The 16,475-nt window shown below is 59.5% G+C and overlaps 3 protein-coding genes across 3 annotated transcripts; 2 read left to right on the top strand and 1 right to left on the bottom strand.

Annotated features, from left to right (window-relative positions):
• Window positions 1-320: 320 nt before the first annotated feature.
• On the top strand, window positions 321-1,673 carry Phpt1 (phosphohistidine phosphatase 1). The gene is made up of 3 exons (XM_076843018.1): window positions 321-553; window positions 872-996; window positions 1,422-1,673. Exons 1-3 carry the CDS (start codon window positions 394-396, stop codon window positions 1,512-1,514), a joined length of 378 nt encoding a protein of 125 aa, XP_076699133.1. The 5' UTR covers window positions 321-393; the 3' UTR covers window positions 1,515-1,673.
• A 1,578-nt stretch (window positions 1,674-3,251) lies between these two features.
• Window positions 3,252-11,293, top strand: Mamdc4 (MAM domain containing 4). The gene is made up of 29 exons (XM_076844961.1): window positions 3,252-3,297; window positions 4,043-4,150; window positions 4,218-4,391; window positions 4,475-4,600; window positions 4,769-4,899; window positions 4,982-5,066; window positions 5,201-5,326; window positions 5,545-5,682; window positions 5,873-5,961; window positions 6,052-6,225; window positions 6,380-6,464; window positions 6,551-6,739; window positions 6,836-6,964; window positions 7,070-7,201; window positions 7,299-7,423; window positions 7,502-7,613; window positions 7,746-7,862; window positions 7,941-8,075; window positions 8,199-8,335; window positions 8,404-8,623; window positions 8,697-8,834; window positions 8,949-9,067; window positions 9,156-9,246; window positions 9,334-9,480; window positions 9,644-9,778; window positions 9,893-10,020; window positions 10,098-10,206; window positions 10,568-10,743; window positions 10,921-11,293. Exons 1-29 carry the CDS (start codon window positions 3,252-3,254, stop codon window positions 10,960-10,962), a joined length of 3,663 nt encoding a protein of 1,220 aa, XP_076701076.1. The 3' UTR covers window positions 10,963-11,293.
• Window positions 11,294-12,407: 1,114 nt separating this feature from the next.
• Edf1 (endothelial differentiation related factor 1) lies at window positions 12,408-16,475 on the bottom strand. Its single transcript, XM_076845056.1, has 5 exons — window positions 16,288-16,475; window positions 14,048-14,099; window positions 13,568-13,728; window positions 13,207-13,300; window positions 12,408-12,634 (listed from the first exon to the last, which is right to left on the bottom strand). The coding sequence occupies exons 1-5, from the start codon at window positions 16,363-16,365 to the stop codon at window positions 12,573-12,575; spliced, it is 447 nt and encodes a 148-aa protein (XP_076701171.1). The 5' UTR covers window positions 16,366-16,475; the 3' UTR covers window positions 12,408-12,572.

Raw genomic sequence — 16,475 nt, 5'->3', positions numbered from 1 at the left:
CACTGGGGACTAGGGGGTTTCCGGGGCGCATCCCTGGGGCCTCCTGTCCTACGCCTGCTTCACGGTCGCGTAACAGTCCCCCTCCAAAGTGCCTTCCCCCAACCCCAGTGAAAAGTAATTTTTCCGTCGGCTGCCCGTAATCACTTCTCGTTTCCCTAGTCCACTTTCCCTTTAAATGCGGCAGCATGGGCACAAGGCTGCAAGGAACTGCACCGCGATTGGTCAGTCTGTGCACCAGGTCCGCGGCACGACTGGCTGAGGCTCCGGGCCTCAGGCAGCATCTCCCCACGGGATTGGCCATAGCTGTCACAGAGCCCGCCTCCGGCACTCGGCACAGCCCGGGGTTGGGTGGGAGAAGGGACCGCGGCACCGGGGACAGGCACTCCGGAGAACATGGCGGCGGCGGATCTCGCCCAGATTCCTGAAGTGGACATCGATCCGGACGGCGTCTTCAAATACGTGCTGGTCCGAGTGCACTCAGCGCAGCCCTCCGGGGCTCCGGCCGGGGAGTGCAAGGAGATCGTGCGTGGCTACAAGTGGGCGGAGTACCACGGTGAGGGCGGGGCGCGCCTGTGGGCGGGGCCGGGAGGCTGTGGGCGGAGCCGGAGAGGCTGTGGGTCGGGCCGGAGAGGCCGTGGGTCCTGGTGGGCTTCGTCCTGCACCAGCACCTAGAGAAGTGTGGGTCCTGCGCAGGAAGGGGTGACACGGCCCGACTCCTCCCTAGCCCCGGTGCTCGCCCTGGAGCATCCCATCGAAGCCTTCATCCCTGTGCCAGCCGGGAGGGGCTTCCTTTCCACTGGGGAAGGGGCTGCTCAGAGGTGGCCTCCAAGGGCACCCTGAGCACTTCTTGAAGCTGTTCTGCACATCCCAGCCGACATCTACGACAAAGTGTCTGGCGAACTGCAAAAGAAGGGCTATGACTGCGAGTGCCTGGGGGGTGGGCGCATCTCCCACCAGAGCCAGGACAAGAAGATTCACGTCTATGGCTACTCCATGGTGAGCCCTGTTTGAGGTCCCTGTCCTGGTTACAAAGCCCACCCTGGACCATTTGAGCCCACACAGAACGCCCTGACTTGCCTCACAGGAGACCTGGATTCTCCCAGTGGGTTCAGAACCCTCTCTCTCTCAAGGGCCTAAGGCTTCCCCTACATTTTGCAAGTGGCACTAGGGGAGGGAGGCCAGTTGCCTTGGAACAGGAGGCTGGGTGGGTCTCTCCCTGACCTGAGGGGCTCTTGGGGGCAGTCATTGCTAGGGTGCAACTCAGAGACCACAAGCTCACTTCTGGAGCCCTCTGTGCCCCCACCTGTATGTGCCCAGGACTGTCTGGTGGTGGGTTTGGTACCCCTTCTAAGCCCACTCTTGGCCTGGCTGGACTCTCAGAGCCAAGGGCCAGGTGGAGCTAGTAACTGTCACCTTTCCAGGGCTATGGTCGTGCCCAGCACTCTGTCTCAACTGAGAAGATCAAGGCCAAGTATCCTGACTACGAGGTCACCTGGGCTGATGATGGCTACTGAGGCCCAGCCCCCACTGAGGACTCTGTCCTTGCTGGAATCCCTCCTGAGAGGCTGGCCCAGCCCTTTTCGTTTGCATTTCTTGGCAATGTGCCAGCCCTTTGGGCCTCAGAGGCCAGACCAGCCTGGCTTGTGGAAATTAAAAGCTTGGTATGCCTTGCAGTTCCTGTGTCTTGGCTTCCTGCCCCTTGGTCATAACTGGGGACCCCTCTACTCAGCCTCTGGAGGCCCCAGGGCGTGGCAGTGCACACTTAGCCCCTTGGGTCTGATAAGGGGCCCTAGGGTACTCCCATTTATGGTCTGATTGCTCCTTTGCAACTGCTATCCCCAAGGACACCCGGGAAGAGGCCCCACAAGGCCTTGCACAAGGAGTCAGTACCTGGTCCCCTGTGGCCAGGTGAGGCCTGAGATACACAGGTGCCCCTTCCCAGAGCTTAGCCCAAGGTTCCCGGCAGGGGAGCCCAGTGGCCACTGTCCTGGCCAGCTAACATTGGCTATCACAGGCCCTTGGGACTACCTTGGAGACTTCTCGTGTGGTCAGAGCAACTGCAGCCAAGGACACAGATGGTGTGACCCACAACCTTTGCTTTCAGGGTTGAGTTCTGTGGCCACACACGGACCACTACTGGGTCCCATTCACTCTGACAAGGCCAGGGCTTCTAGCTTTTAGAGCCCCCTCTCCTGGACACTCTCACACCCTCAGGACCTTGGCCCCTGCCCTGGGGCCCCCAGGCACAATAGGACATAGTATGCAGTGACAGTGGGTGCTGGGGGAAGCCAGGGCTAAAGCTGGCAGGTCCCATGGCTAGACCCTCCAGGCCACCTCTCCAGGCAGGCCCTTTGCAGACACTACAGACCAGCAACCTGAGGTCACACAGCAGGAGGTCAGGCAGAACCATGCTCCTCCACAGTCCTGGTGTCCCTCCTGCCCTAACTGTGAGTCTTCTCCTAGAGAACCAGAAGTTCCTGGGCTTCCAGGAGCCCTGTGCCTATTACAGACCACCCAGCCTATGGCTGCTCAGGACAGTCTGAAGGGTTTTGTTTTTTGTTTTATTTTGAGATAGGTCTCCTCCATATGTTACCCAGGCCAGCCTCCTGACTCAGCCTCCCAAGCAGCAGGGTTACAGGCGTGCACCACTGCACCTGGCTCAGGGCAGTTTTGAAGGATGAGTAAAAGAAGGTGTGGGAATCCATAGCCTGAGCTACATGTGGGGCAGGAGGGAGAACATTACACCCTCATACTGGGCTTGTACTGTCCCCAAGGTGGAGAACACAAAGGTAGATTCTGGGGTACACATGCTGGAATCCTATATGCAGCTATTGGGGTGGGCTCCCTTGACCTTGACCTGTACCAAGGTGGAGCCAGAGGCCCCATGAGAGAAGCCACAGTGATTTCTGCCACCCCAACACTGCTGTACAGAGCCCTGCTGGTGGGATCCCCCACCCCACCCCAGAAAGAGCCTCTGCTAGGGAAGGCTGAGAGGTGCACAGGATGGCCTGACCTTTGGTCACAAAGAGCCAGGCAAGTGAGATCCAGCCCTGGGTCGGGGGCCCCTGAGGACACTTTTACAGCCAGATGCTTGGCCCATCACTGTTGAGTGGGGCCCTCCCAAGGGGCCAGAGGCACAAAAGGGACTAGGCCCCTTGGTTGGAGCCAAGTCAGCCTGTGGGGCTGCTAAAGACTGATAACTGGACAGAGTCCTCACCAGGCGGCTCAGCCTCACTCCCTCCAGCCTGGCCATGCGACCTCCGGGCCCCCTCCTGCCTGCCCTGGTCCTGCTTGTGGGTGAGTCAGCTGGTCTTACCGAGCTTGCTGCCTGGGTGCTGGGGACAAGTGCTATGCCAGTGCTGACACCAGAGTCCCTAGAGAAGGACGGCAGCCTGCCAAGGAACAAGCCTCTCTGCCCGAAGGAGAGGTCCTGGGGCAATCACGGTGCATCTTCCCAGCTCTCTCTCTGCCACCTTGGATGGCAAGGCTTGTGGGGGACACTGGGTCACCCAATGCTTGTCTCCTTGGGGGACATCCTCCTGGGAGCCCTTTTAGTTCTCTCCCGAGTGATGTGGGCTCCTGTACCTTCCTCAAGGGTGTCCCTCTTTTTTTTTTTTTTTTTTTTTAATTTATTTTAGTTGTCAATGGACCTTTATTTTACTCATTTATATGAGGTGCTAAGAGTTGAACCCAGTGCCTCACACATGTCAGGCAAGTGCTCTGCCACTGAGCCACAACCTCAGCCCAGGGGGTATCCCTCTTTGAAGACCCCATTTCCTGTGTACACCCACCTCTGCTCTGCAGCCTCTGCTTGGCCAGAGGGCGCTGGGAACATGGGGAAGTGCTCTGTTTGCTCCTGACAGTTTTCTGTGGGTCCCAGGTTCTTTCCTGCCTGACCCTGTGAGTCTGAGCCCTGAATTTTGGTGCCCAGTGTCCTGCACTGCTCAGGTCCCTGGAACTTCCAGTGCTAAAATCAGTCCTGGGCAAAGTGGGATGGCCAGTTACCCTGCCCAGACTCACGTGGCTGTCATTCTGCCAGCAGCATGGTCCCCAGGCTGGGCCTGGCTACTTGACTACTGCAGGAGCCCCAGCAAGGCCACATGCAACTTTGTGTGCGACTGCAGGGACTGCTCAGACGAGGCCCAGTGCGGTGAGCTGGGGCCAGGAAGGTGGGCAGGCCAGTGCTGGGGCAGACATCTGACCACCCACTCTCCCAGGGCACCATGGGGCCTTGCCCATCCCGGGCACCCCCTTCACCTGCGGCTTTGAGCAGGATACCTGTGGCTGGCAGGATATCAGCACCTCGGGCTACAGCTGGCTCCGAGACCGAGCAGGGGCTATGCTGGAGGGTCCCGGGCCTCACTCCGACCACACACTTGGCACTGACCTGGGTGAGGCCCCCACTAGTCCATGTGCACTCCCACCCTCCCCTCTTGCCCTGCTGCCCATCTCCTGACCTCACCACCTGGACCAGGCTGGTACATGGCTGTGGGAACCCACCGTGGGAAGGAGGCATCCACTGCAGCCCTGCGCTCCCCTGTCCTGCAAGAGGCAGCCCCCACCTGTGAGCTGAGACTCTGGTACCATGCAGCATCTGGAGGTGTGTGCCCAAGACCCCCAGAGATCTAGGGTAGGGTGACTCTGGAGAGGGGCTGGAAGGAGAAAGGAGGGTACCCACCCCAGAGGAGGGTGGCCAGGGCATAGCTGGCATGCTCAGGGGAGGTAGTGTAGGGCTGCAACTGCTCCAGGGCCTTCCCAATTGCTGCAGATGTGGCTGAGCTGCGGCTGGAGCTGACCCATGGTACAGAGACGCTGACACTGTGGAAGAGTGCAGGACCCTGGGGCCCCAGCTGGCAGGAGCTGGTGGTGACCACTGGCCGTATCCAGGGTGACTTCCAAGTGAGCTGGAGTGCTCTGGCTGGCAGGGAGGAATGGGGAAGGCCTGGACCCCAATGGCCCTAAGGACCTCTGCTCTCTTCAGGTGACCTTCTCTGCTACCCGAAATGCCACGCACAAGGGAGCTGTGGCTGTGGATGATGTGGAGTTCTGGGGCTGTGGGCTGCCTGGTGAGGCCACCCTGTCTCCACCCTGGGGCCCTCACCACCTGCTCCCCTGCTCAGGCCACCTTGTCCTTTCCCCAGCATGCCCACTTACTCCAAGGTCTCGGGGCCAGAGTAGAGGTTAACCTGCCCCCACTCAGCCCCCCAGGCCAGCTGCCCCCTGGGGCACCATCAGTGCCAGAACAAGGCCTGCATAGAGCCACACCAGCTGTGTGACAGGGAGGACAACTGTGGGGATGGCTCCGACGAAGACCTGCTTACCTGCAGTGAGGCCAGGGCCACCCAGGACTGGGCTGGGCTGGGCTGGGCAGCAGAATGAGACTGGGAGGAGGGACCCTGACCTCCAGGGTCCTTGAAAGACACTGGGGGCTGGTCTGGGAGGAAATAACTTGGCATGGTCATTCTGGAGGTGGAATAGCCAGTGTCCATTCTGGGACTGACCATGTGGCTGCAGGAGGCCATAACAGCCCTGCCTCCGCCCAAGGCCACCACATGGCTACTGACTTTGAGTCAGGCCTGGGTTCATGGAACCACTCAGAAGGCTGGACCCGGAACCACAGTGCTGGCGGCCCTGAGGACCTTGCCTGGCCAAACCGAGATCACAGCTGGAACAGTGCACAGGGTGAGGTCCATGAGAATCCTGGCCATGGGCTGGGGGTATAGCTGAATTGGTAGAGTGCTTGCCTTGCGTGCACAAGGCCCTGGGTTCAATCTTCAGCACCACAAAAAGAAGAAGTAAAGAATCCTAGCCATGGCTCTGTCTGCCTTGCAACCGCCTAGCAATGCCAGTTCACACCTGCCCTCTCCTCTAGGCATGTTCCTAGTCTCCGTGGCCAAGTCTGGCACCCCTGCTGTCCTCTCCAGCCCTGAGTTCCAAGCCTCAGGCTCCCACAACTGCTCGGTGAGACTTGGGGAAAGGGAACACATGCAGGCTCCCCTGTCCTGTCTGCCTGAGTGCTGCAGGCCCTGACCAGCCTGAGGTCACTTACAGCTCATCTTCTACTACTACTTGCATGGGTCTGAGGTCGGCTGCCTCCAGCTGCTCCTGCAGATGCAGGGGCCTAGTGCCCCCCAGGACACTGTCCTCCTGCGGAGGCGCTGTGGGGAGCTGGGAGCAGCGTGGGTACGAGACCGGATTGACATCAGGAGTGCCCATCCCTTCCAGGTGAGACTGGCCAGGTGGTGGCTGGGGGTCAAAAGGAGTGGGGTTCAGCCATTTACATAGCACAAATAGCATGTGAATCTGGAGTGGGTGTCCGGGAGCAGACCCCAGGGAGCACTGAGGGGCCCAGTGTGTCCCTGAGCATCCCTGCCTTCAGATCCTCCTGGCTGGGGAAACGGGTCCAGGAGGCGTGGTGGGCCTAGACGACCTCATCCTGTCGGACCACTGCAGAACAGCTCCAGGTGACCAGCCCAAATCCCTCCCCTGGCCTGCCCAGGAGAAGCACAGTGGCCCCCAACCTCCACCTGACCCCAGCTGTACCCCACAGGGAGGTCTGACCTACAGTCACTGCCTATGGGACCTTGGGTCCAGGCCCTCCAGCCCCAGCCGTCCAGCTTCCATCCCCAGGAGGTCTGTGAGCTGGGATATCTCTCTTGTGGGGACCTGTGTGTGCCCCCAGAGCAGCTGTGTGACTTCCAGGAACAATGCCCAGATGGCGAGGACGAACAGGAGTGTGGTGAGGCCTCCTGCAGAACCCTGCCGGTGCAGGCACCCAGAGGCAGCGGGAGGCTCGGTGGCCATGGCCCTCCCTTTAGTACTGCTGCTGTTGCAGGCACCACGGACTTTGAGGCTGCCACAGCCGGGGGCTGGGAGGATGCCAGCGTGGGGCAGCTGCAGTGGCAGCGGGTTGCAGCCCAGGAAAGCAGGGGGCCTGGCAGGGATGCTCGCGGGGCTGCTGCTGGTGAGGCCCAGAGTCCCCAGGGGTCCTTTTGAATTGGGGGTCCTTGAGCAACAGAGTGGTGGCCTGGAAGGAACAGGACTGTGAGTGCCTTGCTTCCCCACCCAGGGCACTTCCTGTCTCTACAGAAGGCCTGGGGGCAGCTGAGGCCTGAGGCCCGGGCCCTCACATCCCCCCTGGGCCCCTCAGGCCCCAACTGTGAACTCCACATGGCTTACTATTTCCACAGTCACCCCCAAGGTACAGCCCACCTGAGGTCCTCTGCCCAGTCCCAAGACACCCCTACATGGAGGGAGGGGTCTGGGGAAGGTTCACCCACCGGGACCCCTCCCTCCAGGCTTCCTGGCACTGGTGGTGTTGCAGGGCAGCTCCCGGGAGCTGGTGTGGCAGGCCCCAAGCAGCAGCACAGGAGACTGGACGGTGGACAAGGTCCTTCTTGGAGCACGCCACCGGCCATTCCGGGTAAGAAGGGCAGTCCAGGGTGAGGGATGGGCACAGGCCTCGCCCTGACCTAAGTCCCTTTCTTCTACCATGTTGAAGCTGGAGTTTGTCAGTCTAGTGGACTGGGACAGCCCTGGCCAGCAGGGGGCCGGGGTGGACAACGTGACAATGAGGGACTGCAGCCCCACTGCAACCACCGAGAAAGACCAAGGTCTCTCCTGTCCACATCTCATCTCCACCAGGGGGCTCCCAACGCACCTCCAGGGACCTCTAGAGCCTTTATCACCCAGGGCTCAGGAGGGATGTGTGGGTGGATGGGGTGCTGACCCCACCCTGCCCCCAGAGGTTTCCTGTAACTTTGAGCGGAATACCTGCGGCTGGCACATGGGCCACTTCACAGATGCCCACTGGCGTCGGATACAGAGCCATGGCCCTGGGTATGACCACACCACTGGCCAAGGTGAGAGGGCCTTCAGGCGGTGGGGGGCCCTTAGCCCTGGGAGCGCATCTCTGAGCCCAGCCTGTGCCTCTCCTGCAGGTTTTTTCATGCTCCTGGACCCCACAAACCCCCCTGCCCGTGGCCGTGGTGCCCACTTGCTCACAGGGCCCCAGACCCCAGCAACCCCCAAGGAGTGTCTCAGCTTCTGGTATCACCTGTATGGACCCCAAATTGGTGAGCCTTGGAGCTGGCAGGGCCTCCATAGATGCCCCAGGAATCCAAAAGGTGTTTGGTGCCTGCTGGGGCCTCAGGGGTCAGCAGTTGGGGCTGATCCCCACAAACCCCACTACCCTGCAGGGACCTTGCGCCTAATCATGAGGAGGGATGGGGAGGAGGACACGCTGCTATGGTCACGGTCAGGCACCCATGGCAACCGCTGGCACCAGGCTTGGGCCACCCTCCATCACCAGCTAGAGCCTAGCACCAAGTACCAGGTAAGCCTAGTGCCAGGCAGAGGGGTGCAGGGGGCAGGCCCCAGCCAGCTGACGCCCTCTACCCCCAGCTGCTGTTTGAGGGCCTCCGGGATGGGTACCATGGCACCATGGGGCTGGACGACGTGGCTGTGCGGCCCGGGCCCTGCTGGGCCCCCAGGCACTGCTCCTTTGAGGACTCTGCCTGCGGCTTCTCCACTGGAGGGCAGGGCCTGTGGAAGCGCCAAACCAACGCCTCAGGCCACGCCCTCTGGGGCCCCCAGACAGACCATACCACAGAGACAGCCCAAGGTACTGAGCCTGGCAAGGGATGGGTGGAGGACATCAGCTAGGGGCAGGCAGACTGATGCTGGCCACTCCCCAGGGCACTACATGGTGGTGGACACAAGCCCAATCGCACTGCCTCAGGGCCACGTGGCCTCCTTGACCTCAGAGGAGCACCAGCCTCTGGCTCAGCCCACCTGCCTGAGTTTTTGGTACCACCTAAGCCTCCACAACCCAGGTGAGGAGCTGTGGGCAGGGCCTGGGGAGTCAATGCTGGGCTGGTGTCCCACAGGCCCTGTGCAGGGCTGGGGCACTGTGTGGATGTCTTCCCCCACTGGCCCTGGCCTGGCAGGCACTCTGCGAGTCCACGTGGAGGAGGGCAAGAGACGCCAGGTGTTCAGTGTTTATGGCCACGGTGGGCTTGCCTGGCGCCTGGGCAGCGTGGATGTGCAGGCTGGGCAGGCCTGGAGGGTGAGTGCCTGGGCCCTGGGGGACAGGGATCCTGGCTTCCCCTGAGCGCTGCGTGGTCAGACTGCAGAGTGCCTGGCCTGACCTGCAGGTGGTGTTTGAGGCCCTGGCTGCTGGCATGGAACACTCCTACATCGCACTGGACGACCTTTCCCTTCAGGATGGGCCCTGTCCTCGGCCAGGTGGTGCCCTCCTGCCCCTCCCTGGCAGGGGCCAGTACCCTGGGATGGGCGATGGGGACAGCTCTGCTCACCAGCTGGTTCTTACAGGGTCCTGTGACTTTGAATCTGGCCTGTGTGGCTGGAGCCACCTGGCCTGGCCTGGCCTGGGCAGGTACAGCTGGGACTGGAGTGGTGGAGACACCCCCTCCCGCTACCCACTGCCCACTGTGGACCACACCCTAGGCACAGAAGCAGGTGTGTACTGGCCAGAGCAGGAGACCAAGCTGGGGCAGTGACTACCCAGCCACACAGCCACTCTGCCATGGCACCACATGGCATTGCCTGCTCTTGGTCCTTAGGCCAAGGACCACAGGTAGGGTCAAGGGGACAGCTTGGCACCCTGGCCTTTTATTTCCAGGCCACTTTGCCTTTTTCGAAACTAGTGTGCTGGGGCCAGGGGGTCAGGCGGCCTGGCTGCGCAGCGAGCCTCTGCCAGCCACCACGGCTTCCTGCCTTCGCTTCTGGTACCACATGGGATTTCCCGAGCACTTCTGTAAGTTGGGCTGGGCCTTTGGATGCCTGGGTGTGGGGAGAGGGGTCAGAGGAGAGGTCTGGGGTTCCACTTCACATGAGGCCAGGCACCTGACACCCCAGCCCCCACTTCCAGACAAGGGAGAGCTGAGGGTGCTCCTGAGCAGTGCCCAGGGTCAGCTGGCTGTGTGGGGCAAAGGTGGACACCTGCGGCACCAGTGGCTAGAAGTCCAGGTTGAGGTGACCAGCACCGAGGAGTTCCAGGTGAGACACTGCACCTCAGCTGAGCTGCCCTCCCTCTTCTCTCCCTCTAATACCTCACCCCTTTCCTTCCCCATCAGATTGTGTTTGAAGCCACTCTGGGTGGTCAGCCAGCTTTGGGGCCCATTGCTCTAGATGATGTGGAGTACCTGGCCGGGCAGCACTGCCAGCAGCCTGCACTCAGTCAGGGTAAGCACTGGTTGCAGGTTGGAGACAGTTCCAAGGAGGCACCGTGCACACTGCCCAGGAGAATCCAGGCCAGCCCTGTGTCCTCCCCACCTACCCCACTAACCCTCAAGGCCCCTCCCCTCTGGCTGTGCTCCCTGGGCCCAGTGCAAGGCCAGTCCTTGGCATAGTTGCAGATGGCTGAGGGCCACGACCCCCAGCCTGCTGCTGTAGCCTGTGTAGACAGTACCAACACTCTCTCATTTGAAGAGGGTGAACCCAGAGCCAGCAGGACTAGGGGAACCAGATGGCCCCAGGATTAATCCTCACCCCCAGGCATGGGGGGTGATTGGTATGATGGGCTCTTGTGCCCTCTGGCCCACAGGAGGCATGACAGCATCCATGATGGTGCCAGCCCTGGTTGGAGGGGCCCTCCTCTTCCTCATACTCCTGGTGCTGCTGGGACTCGGGGGACGCCACTGGTTGCAGAAGGGAGGCTGCCCCTTCAGGAGTAACAAGGACGTGGCAGCACTTGGCTTTGACAACATCCTCTTCAATACGGTAGGAGCCCCCAGGTGTGGGCGGGTGGGGCCTACCTCTGAGCTTGCTGACAGCAGAGATTGGGCCTCAGTGGTGGGTCAGGACCCCAAGGGAAAGCCCCACCCACCCAAGCCCTGCAGCACCCTCTGCTGCCCTTGCCTCTCAGTGGTTGTCACCAGGCTCCTCCCTCCTTCCCAGGATGGAGTCACCCTCCCAGCACCTGCCACCAGCAGCTCATAGACCATCCCAGACAAGGATCTGGCCCCTGAATGTACTTCGGACCTGGCCCCAGGCTGGATCCACCTTCATCCCCAGATACCTGACTTCCCCTGAGGCTGGTTTTGGGGGCTCAGAGGACACAGAGCTTCCACAGCCCTCCCCTGTCCAGTCACTGCCCACTTGTATGGCACAGGGTGCTTGCTCCATGAATAAATGCTCAGTCCTGAGGACTGCCCAAGTTTTCAAGCTGAGATCAGTTATCCATGCATTTCTGGCCACTAGGTGAGTAGCCCTCCTCAGGATTCCAGACCAGACCAAAGAGAGACCCCAGGAAACATGCTTGGGGCCATACAGCTCAGGACCAAGGATGACTCCCTCTCTCCCATGTGCCTCACATAAGGCAGGGAGGGCCACAGACACAGGGCAGCCTTCAGGACCTGAAGCCACTGTTCAGATCCATCAGGTCCAAGGCCCCAAGGGTCTGCAAGGGCCCCACCTGCTCTGCTCTCCAGCCTCTGCCTTGTGGGGATGCGAGTCACCTGCAGCAGGGACACTGAGGGTGACAGCACACGGACATGGTGACATGCAGCTGGCTTGGTGGACGCCTGGCAACCACAGCCCCCCACAGCTCCCCCAAGCCTACTATACAAGCCCCCACCCCAAGATAAAGGGCTGAGCAATCCCAGGTTGAGGGGTGAAGCTGAGGAGACCAGGGTTCCTATGGTACTGGAGCAGGGCCCAGGCAAGGGGCCTTTGGCCTTTGGACTAGAGAAGGGGACCCTGCATGCAGGCGTGTGAACAGATTTGACTGTGGTCCTAAGGAAGCTACGTTGATACCTCTGCCCCAGGGTGGTTCTGGGAGCTCTGGTCTTCCACCTCAGCTTGGCCCTGCTGCAAGGACTTGGGGTCTTGCAGGGTGTTCTCAGACAGGGCAGTGACACCCACACTGTGCTGTCAGGTACTGCCTTCCTGCCACTTCAGACACCACATGCCCCAAGGAGCCAGATGGGCTCTTGCCTGTCCCAGGGCTCAGCGAACAGAGGTGCGAGCAGGGCACAGCCAGGCGTTGCCCTGTGTCTGCAGGCGCCATAAGGTTGATGGATGCCCAGTCAATGTCTGAGCAGATGGGTAAAAAGGGGAGAAATAAATCTTTAAACCTTGGGTCTCAATGGGGTGTCTGTCATGAAGCTCACCCGTGGGACACAATCCCCCCCCCCCCCCACTGAAGCCCAGTTAGAAGAGCAGGCTGAAGGCCACAGGAAGGGCACATGCCCATGGACTCTTCAAAGCTAAAGCAGAGAAAGCAGCACAGAGGCTGTGCCCCAGCCTGTCCTCCAGACTCCCCAGGGCTCCCCAGAACTCCATGCTGCGGCTGCTCTGAGCACATGCCCACGGCAGGAAGGCGCTGCTCTGAACGGGGTCCGAGGGATGAGGGCAGGGAGGAAAGAGCCAGGAGGAGCCAGCACTCTGCAAGGTTTTGCTTTTGCTTTGTTTGACAGCAGGTATGGGTTGAGGGCCCACAGGCCTGACCCCATGTTCCGCTTGCCATGTGAGAAGACCCACGTCAGTGCTGGTGGTCAGGGGAACCAGCCAAAAGAGCAGCCGGAACGCACTGTTTCGAGGCTTTGTGCTCATTTCGCCCGCGGGCCCTTCTCGATGGGCTTCCCGATGTCCTTCCCCCGGAGCTTGAGGCCTGCAACAAGCCAGGACCCTGCTCACCACTCTGCAGCGCCAGAGTGCCAGCCTGACAATCCCAGGTTGGCAGCAGGCATCCACTCTGCCCTGGGCCCCAGCTCCCTTCCTCATTTTCCTGGGCCTGCCTGGGGAGGGGCTACCTCATTCCTGGCAGGGCTTTGCACACAGGCATGACTAACTTTTGCATCTAACGTTTAAAAGCATGAACTGCTAATTTAGAAAGATGGGGACAAACATCTTATCCCACAGGAGTCCCTTGTTCAGCTACGGCAGAAGGGCACTGTGGAGTAGACTGTGGTGTGTGGCCAACACCTTGGAGGGCAGACCCCAGAGGGCCATGGTCCCTCTGTATTCAGCTCAGGGAGAATGCTGGCTGGCAGCCAGAGGGAGATATAGGGCCAAGAACCTGTGACACTATTTCCTTAGGGCTCTAGGGTCCCCACTATGCTTCAAACAGCACAGGCAGAATCCTAGTGGCCTGACCTCAGACAATAGGGTCCCAGGTGCTCCCATCCTACCACCTCCCAGGAGAGTGCTGCCCCTGCCAGGACTAAGCCAGAGGACACTCACCAATGGCTCTCTCGATTTTCCCCAGAACCTGGTTATTTGGAATGGCTCGTCCACTCTCGTAATCTGCGATGACTTGCGGCTTTTCATTGATTTTCTGAAGAGAAGGTGTGCCTTAGATGCACCAACCCAGTGGGGTGTGCTGCCGAAGCCAAGTCAGTCCCCACAGGGCAGCCAGCTCCCGGAGGCTCAGGCCTTACCCTGAGCAGCCAAGTCTCAGGAGAGAGAGCCGCAGCTGCTCTGACCTGGCTGCCCTGGAAGCTTTGGGTGCAAGCCCAGACTGAAGGCCTGAGAACCACCAGGTGGTGAGCCCACCCCACCCCAGCTGAGCATCAGTCTGGGCCCACAGCTGCCAGAGCCTCACCGTGGCCAGGTCCTTCTGTGTCAGCCCCTTGCTCTGCCGGCCCCGCTGGATCACTTTGCCCACCTCCAGGGTCACCCTGTCATGGTGCAACTCCTCTGTCTCCCGGTCCAGCTTGGCTGTGTTCTTGGTGATCGAATGCTGCTTGTTCTGGCCAGCAGCCCCTGTGGTTCAGTATGAATAGAGCAGAGGAAAAAGTTGCAACTGACACAAGGAAAAAACAATTTCAGAATGTTGATCAGACCAACAGGCTTCCCAGGCCCAGGGTGACACCGGCCCCAAACTCACAGGCCTAAGAACACATACTACCAGAGCTGTCAGCTTAGGTAGTGGGTGGAAGGTAATGGTCTGGCTGACCTCACACCACCCCCAGCTCTCCAGTGCTCCTGACACAGGGCCTCAGCACTGCCTAGCCACTGCACAGCATGGCAGATGACCCTGGCAGCACGTTCGCATTTTGCAAGTGGAGACACGGGTACCTACATTTCTTGGACGTCTCCACATCTTCTCCTCGTCTCTGAGCTGCTAAGATGGCCTAGAAAGTTAGAAAATGGTCTCTGATCAAAACCAGCTTCAGAAGTATCAGGCACACCGTGTCAGCTGTTGTGAGTCAACCCGCACTCCACCAGCAGCTCTGAAGGGCTAACGTGATGCTGGGCCCCACAGGGCAAGCTGGTCACAGTGGTCCCATAGCCACGGCTTTGCAGCCAATGGTCTGGTTCTATTTTTTCTGTACTAGGGATTGAACTTGGGCACTCAACCACTGAGCCACATCCCCAGTCCTTTTTTATATTTTATTTAGAGACAGGGTCTCACTGACTTGCTTCACTCTTCACCCTTGCTGAGCCTGGCTTTGAACTCATGATCCTCCTGTCTCAGCCTCTTGAGCCACTGGGATTACAGGTGTGTGCCACTGCGCCTGGTGCTTCCCATGTTTTAATCACCCATGATCAACCTCAGTCCAAAATGTTACATGGAAATGCCAATAATAAACATAAGATTCAAACTGCATGTTCTGAATGTGTGATGAAATTTCATGTCCTCAGCACTCTGTCCTACTGAGACACAAATCCTTCTGCCTGGCACCCATTATTCACTCTGCAGCCTCCTCGGTTATAAGACCAATTGCCAAGATGTTGACACAGTGGCGCCTGTGTTCATGTAACCCGCACACAGTACCCTAATGCCCCTGCACAGGTCTCTGTGGTTCACTTCCTCTCCTCACATAGGTACTGCATCATCTCACTTCAGCACAGCAAGGTAAACACAGGAGAGACCATGTTCACATTCACGTAACTTTTACTACAGTACGTGGACATCCCTATTGGTCTTACTGTGCCTAATTCTTACATTAAACTGCCATAAATATGTATGAATAGGAAACAGAGAGCACACAGGGTCTAGAATTCCCCAGAGTTTCAGATATCCACTAGGGCCTTAGGATGTGTCCCCTGAAGACAAAGGGGGCCACTGTATACAAGCACTTTTCAATCAAATACATAGATAACTCCCAATAAACTGCTACTAAGAAACAGTTCACTTCTTTTGTATTAAAAAAAGAGACTAATGGATTCTTTTTAGAAATTCATATTTGAAATAGAGTTACTTCTCTAACAACTCTGCAAAGCAGAAAGGAATGCCTGCTGGCCTGGTGTTGCCTCCTCCTAGTCTGACTCCTAATGAGACAGATGACGCATCCCATAGAAACCTGCAGTCTCCCTGGAAACATGATCAATAGCAGTGATTCTGTGGGGTCCATGGTCACTGAGCATTAACATAAGGCATCTCTTAATGCTTCAAAGAAGTTACTTGTGAGCCATTCTAAGTGTAATATGTTCAAAGATGCTTTTCAAACAGTTCATGTGATTCCAGCTTGTGGATATTAAGTTTCCTTGAAAAGAGAGTAAATTGGTTTTGACTGTGCAACTGATAAACCCAAGACTAGTGGAGAATGCCTGACTCCAGGACCTCAGCCCTTCCAGGCCTGGCCTGTACTGTGTATCTAAGACTCCAGCCAGAGCCTTTCCAGATGACATGGATGCACCAATGACCACTGGAGGGATGTGCTACAGTAGTAACCTCTTGCCGCTCCTGCCTCCAGCACCACTCAGGACACAGGATCTCCTCCCTCTGCAGGTCAGAAAGACAAGATCCACCTGCCAGCAGGGGCTCCAGCCGCCCCGACCCAGACAGCACCTCCCACGGCCCATGTTGCACCTAGCTGGGCTCTGTGGGCAGCAAACCACTGACACAACCTGTAGGCGCCAGGAGGGAGAAAACCCTCAGGGAGGAGCCTGCCCTGCCTGGGCCCAGTGGCCCTGCCCCTCAGTCCACCGCTGGTCCCCACACCCCCACCCCAGGTTCTCTGCCCTGTTCTCGCACCTGTACCCGACGGGGCCCCAACTCCACCGTAGTTCCCTGCTGCAGCGCTGAGTTCTTATTTCAGCACTGAGTTCTTATTCCGTTCTCCAACCCCTGACCCTTGTCCCCAGTCTTGCCCAAGTCTCCTTGCCCTCTGTCCCTAGTCCCTACCCCCACCCGACTCCTCTCCAGGGTCCCCAGGGCTCCCACCCCACGGTTCCTGTTGCGGAACCCATCTCGTCGAAATTCCCACGCCTGCGGTCTTCAAGCCCCCCCCCCCCGTCCCCGCCCACTGCCCCATTCCCCGACCCAGCCCAAGGACCACCCCGCCCGGCCCGGCCGCTCCCCGGCTGGCCAGGCACCTGCTTGGACTTGGCCTGCGCAGCCGTGGGGCCCTTCTTGCGCAGCACCGTCACGGTGTCCCAGTCGCTCTCGGCCATGGCGCGGCGGCGGGGGCGGCGGTCCGTCAGGCGGCTCCGGCAGCTGCTCGAGACCCGGCGCGGCGACGCGACGTCCCCTCGGCGCCTCCCCGCTTCCGGCGCCTGCGCCG

This window comes from Callospermophilus lateralis, chromosome 2 (genome assembly GCF_048772815.1).
Source record: "Callospermophilus lateralis isolate mCalLat2 chromosome 2, mCalLat2.hap1, whole genome shotgun sequence".
NCBI classification, from domain to species: Eukaryota; Metazoa; Chordata; class Mammalia; order Rodentia; family Sciuridae; genus Callospermophilus; species Callospermophilus lateralis.
This window is presented reverse-complemented; position numbering and strand designations above follow the sequence as displayed.

What these genes read in the sequence shown, in the direction of transcription:
- Phpt1 (XM_076843018.1), top strand. Translation starts at nt 394, where the DNA reads ATGGCGGCGGCGGATCTCGCCCAGATTCCTGAAGTGGACATCGATCCG. An exon ending in CAAGTGGGCGGAGTACCACG is followed by an intron (nt 554 to 871) that starts GTGAGGGCGGGG and finishes TGCACATCCCAG; the next exon opens with CCGACATCTACGACAAAGTG. An exon ending in ACGTCTATGGCTACTCCATG is followed by an intron (nt 997 to 1,421) that starts GTGAGCCCTGTT and finishes TCACCTTTCCAG; the next exon opens with GGCTATGGTCGTGCCCAGCA.
- Mamdc4 (XM_076844961.1), top strand. Translation starts at nt 3,252, where the DNA reads ATGCGACCTCCGGGCCCCCTCCTGCCTGCCCTGGTCCTGCTTGTGG. An exon ending in CACACTTGGCACTGACCTGG is followed by an intron (nt 4,392 to 4,474) that starts GTGAGGCCCCCA and finishes CACCTGGACCAG; the next exon opens with GCTGGTACATGGCTGTGGGA. An exon ending in GGGATTTCCCGAGCACTTCT is followed by an intron (nt 9,779 to 9,892) that starts GTAAGTTGGGCT and finishes CCCCACTTCCAG; the next exon opens with ACAAGGGAGAGCTGAGGGTG.
- Edf1 (XM_076845056.1), bottom strand. Translation starts at nt 16,365, where the DNA reads ATGGCCGAGAGCGACTGGGACACCGTGACGGTGCTGCGCAAGAAGGGC. An exon ending in CGCAGGCCAAGTCCAAGCAG is followed by an intron (nt 14,100 to 16,287) that starts GTGCCTGGCCAG and finishes CTAACTTTCTAG; the next exon opens with GCCATCTTAGCAGCTCAGAG. An exon ending in CACAGAAGGACCTGGCCACG is followed by an intron (nt 13,301 to 13,567) that starts GTGAGGCTCTGG and finishes CCTTCTCTTCAG; the next exon opens with AAAATCAATGAAAAGCCGCA.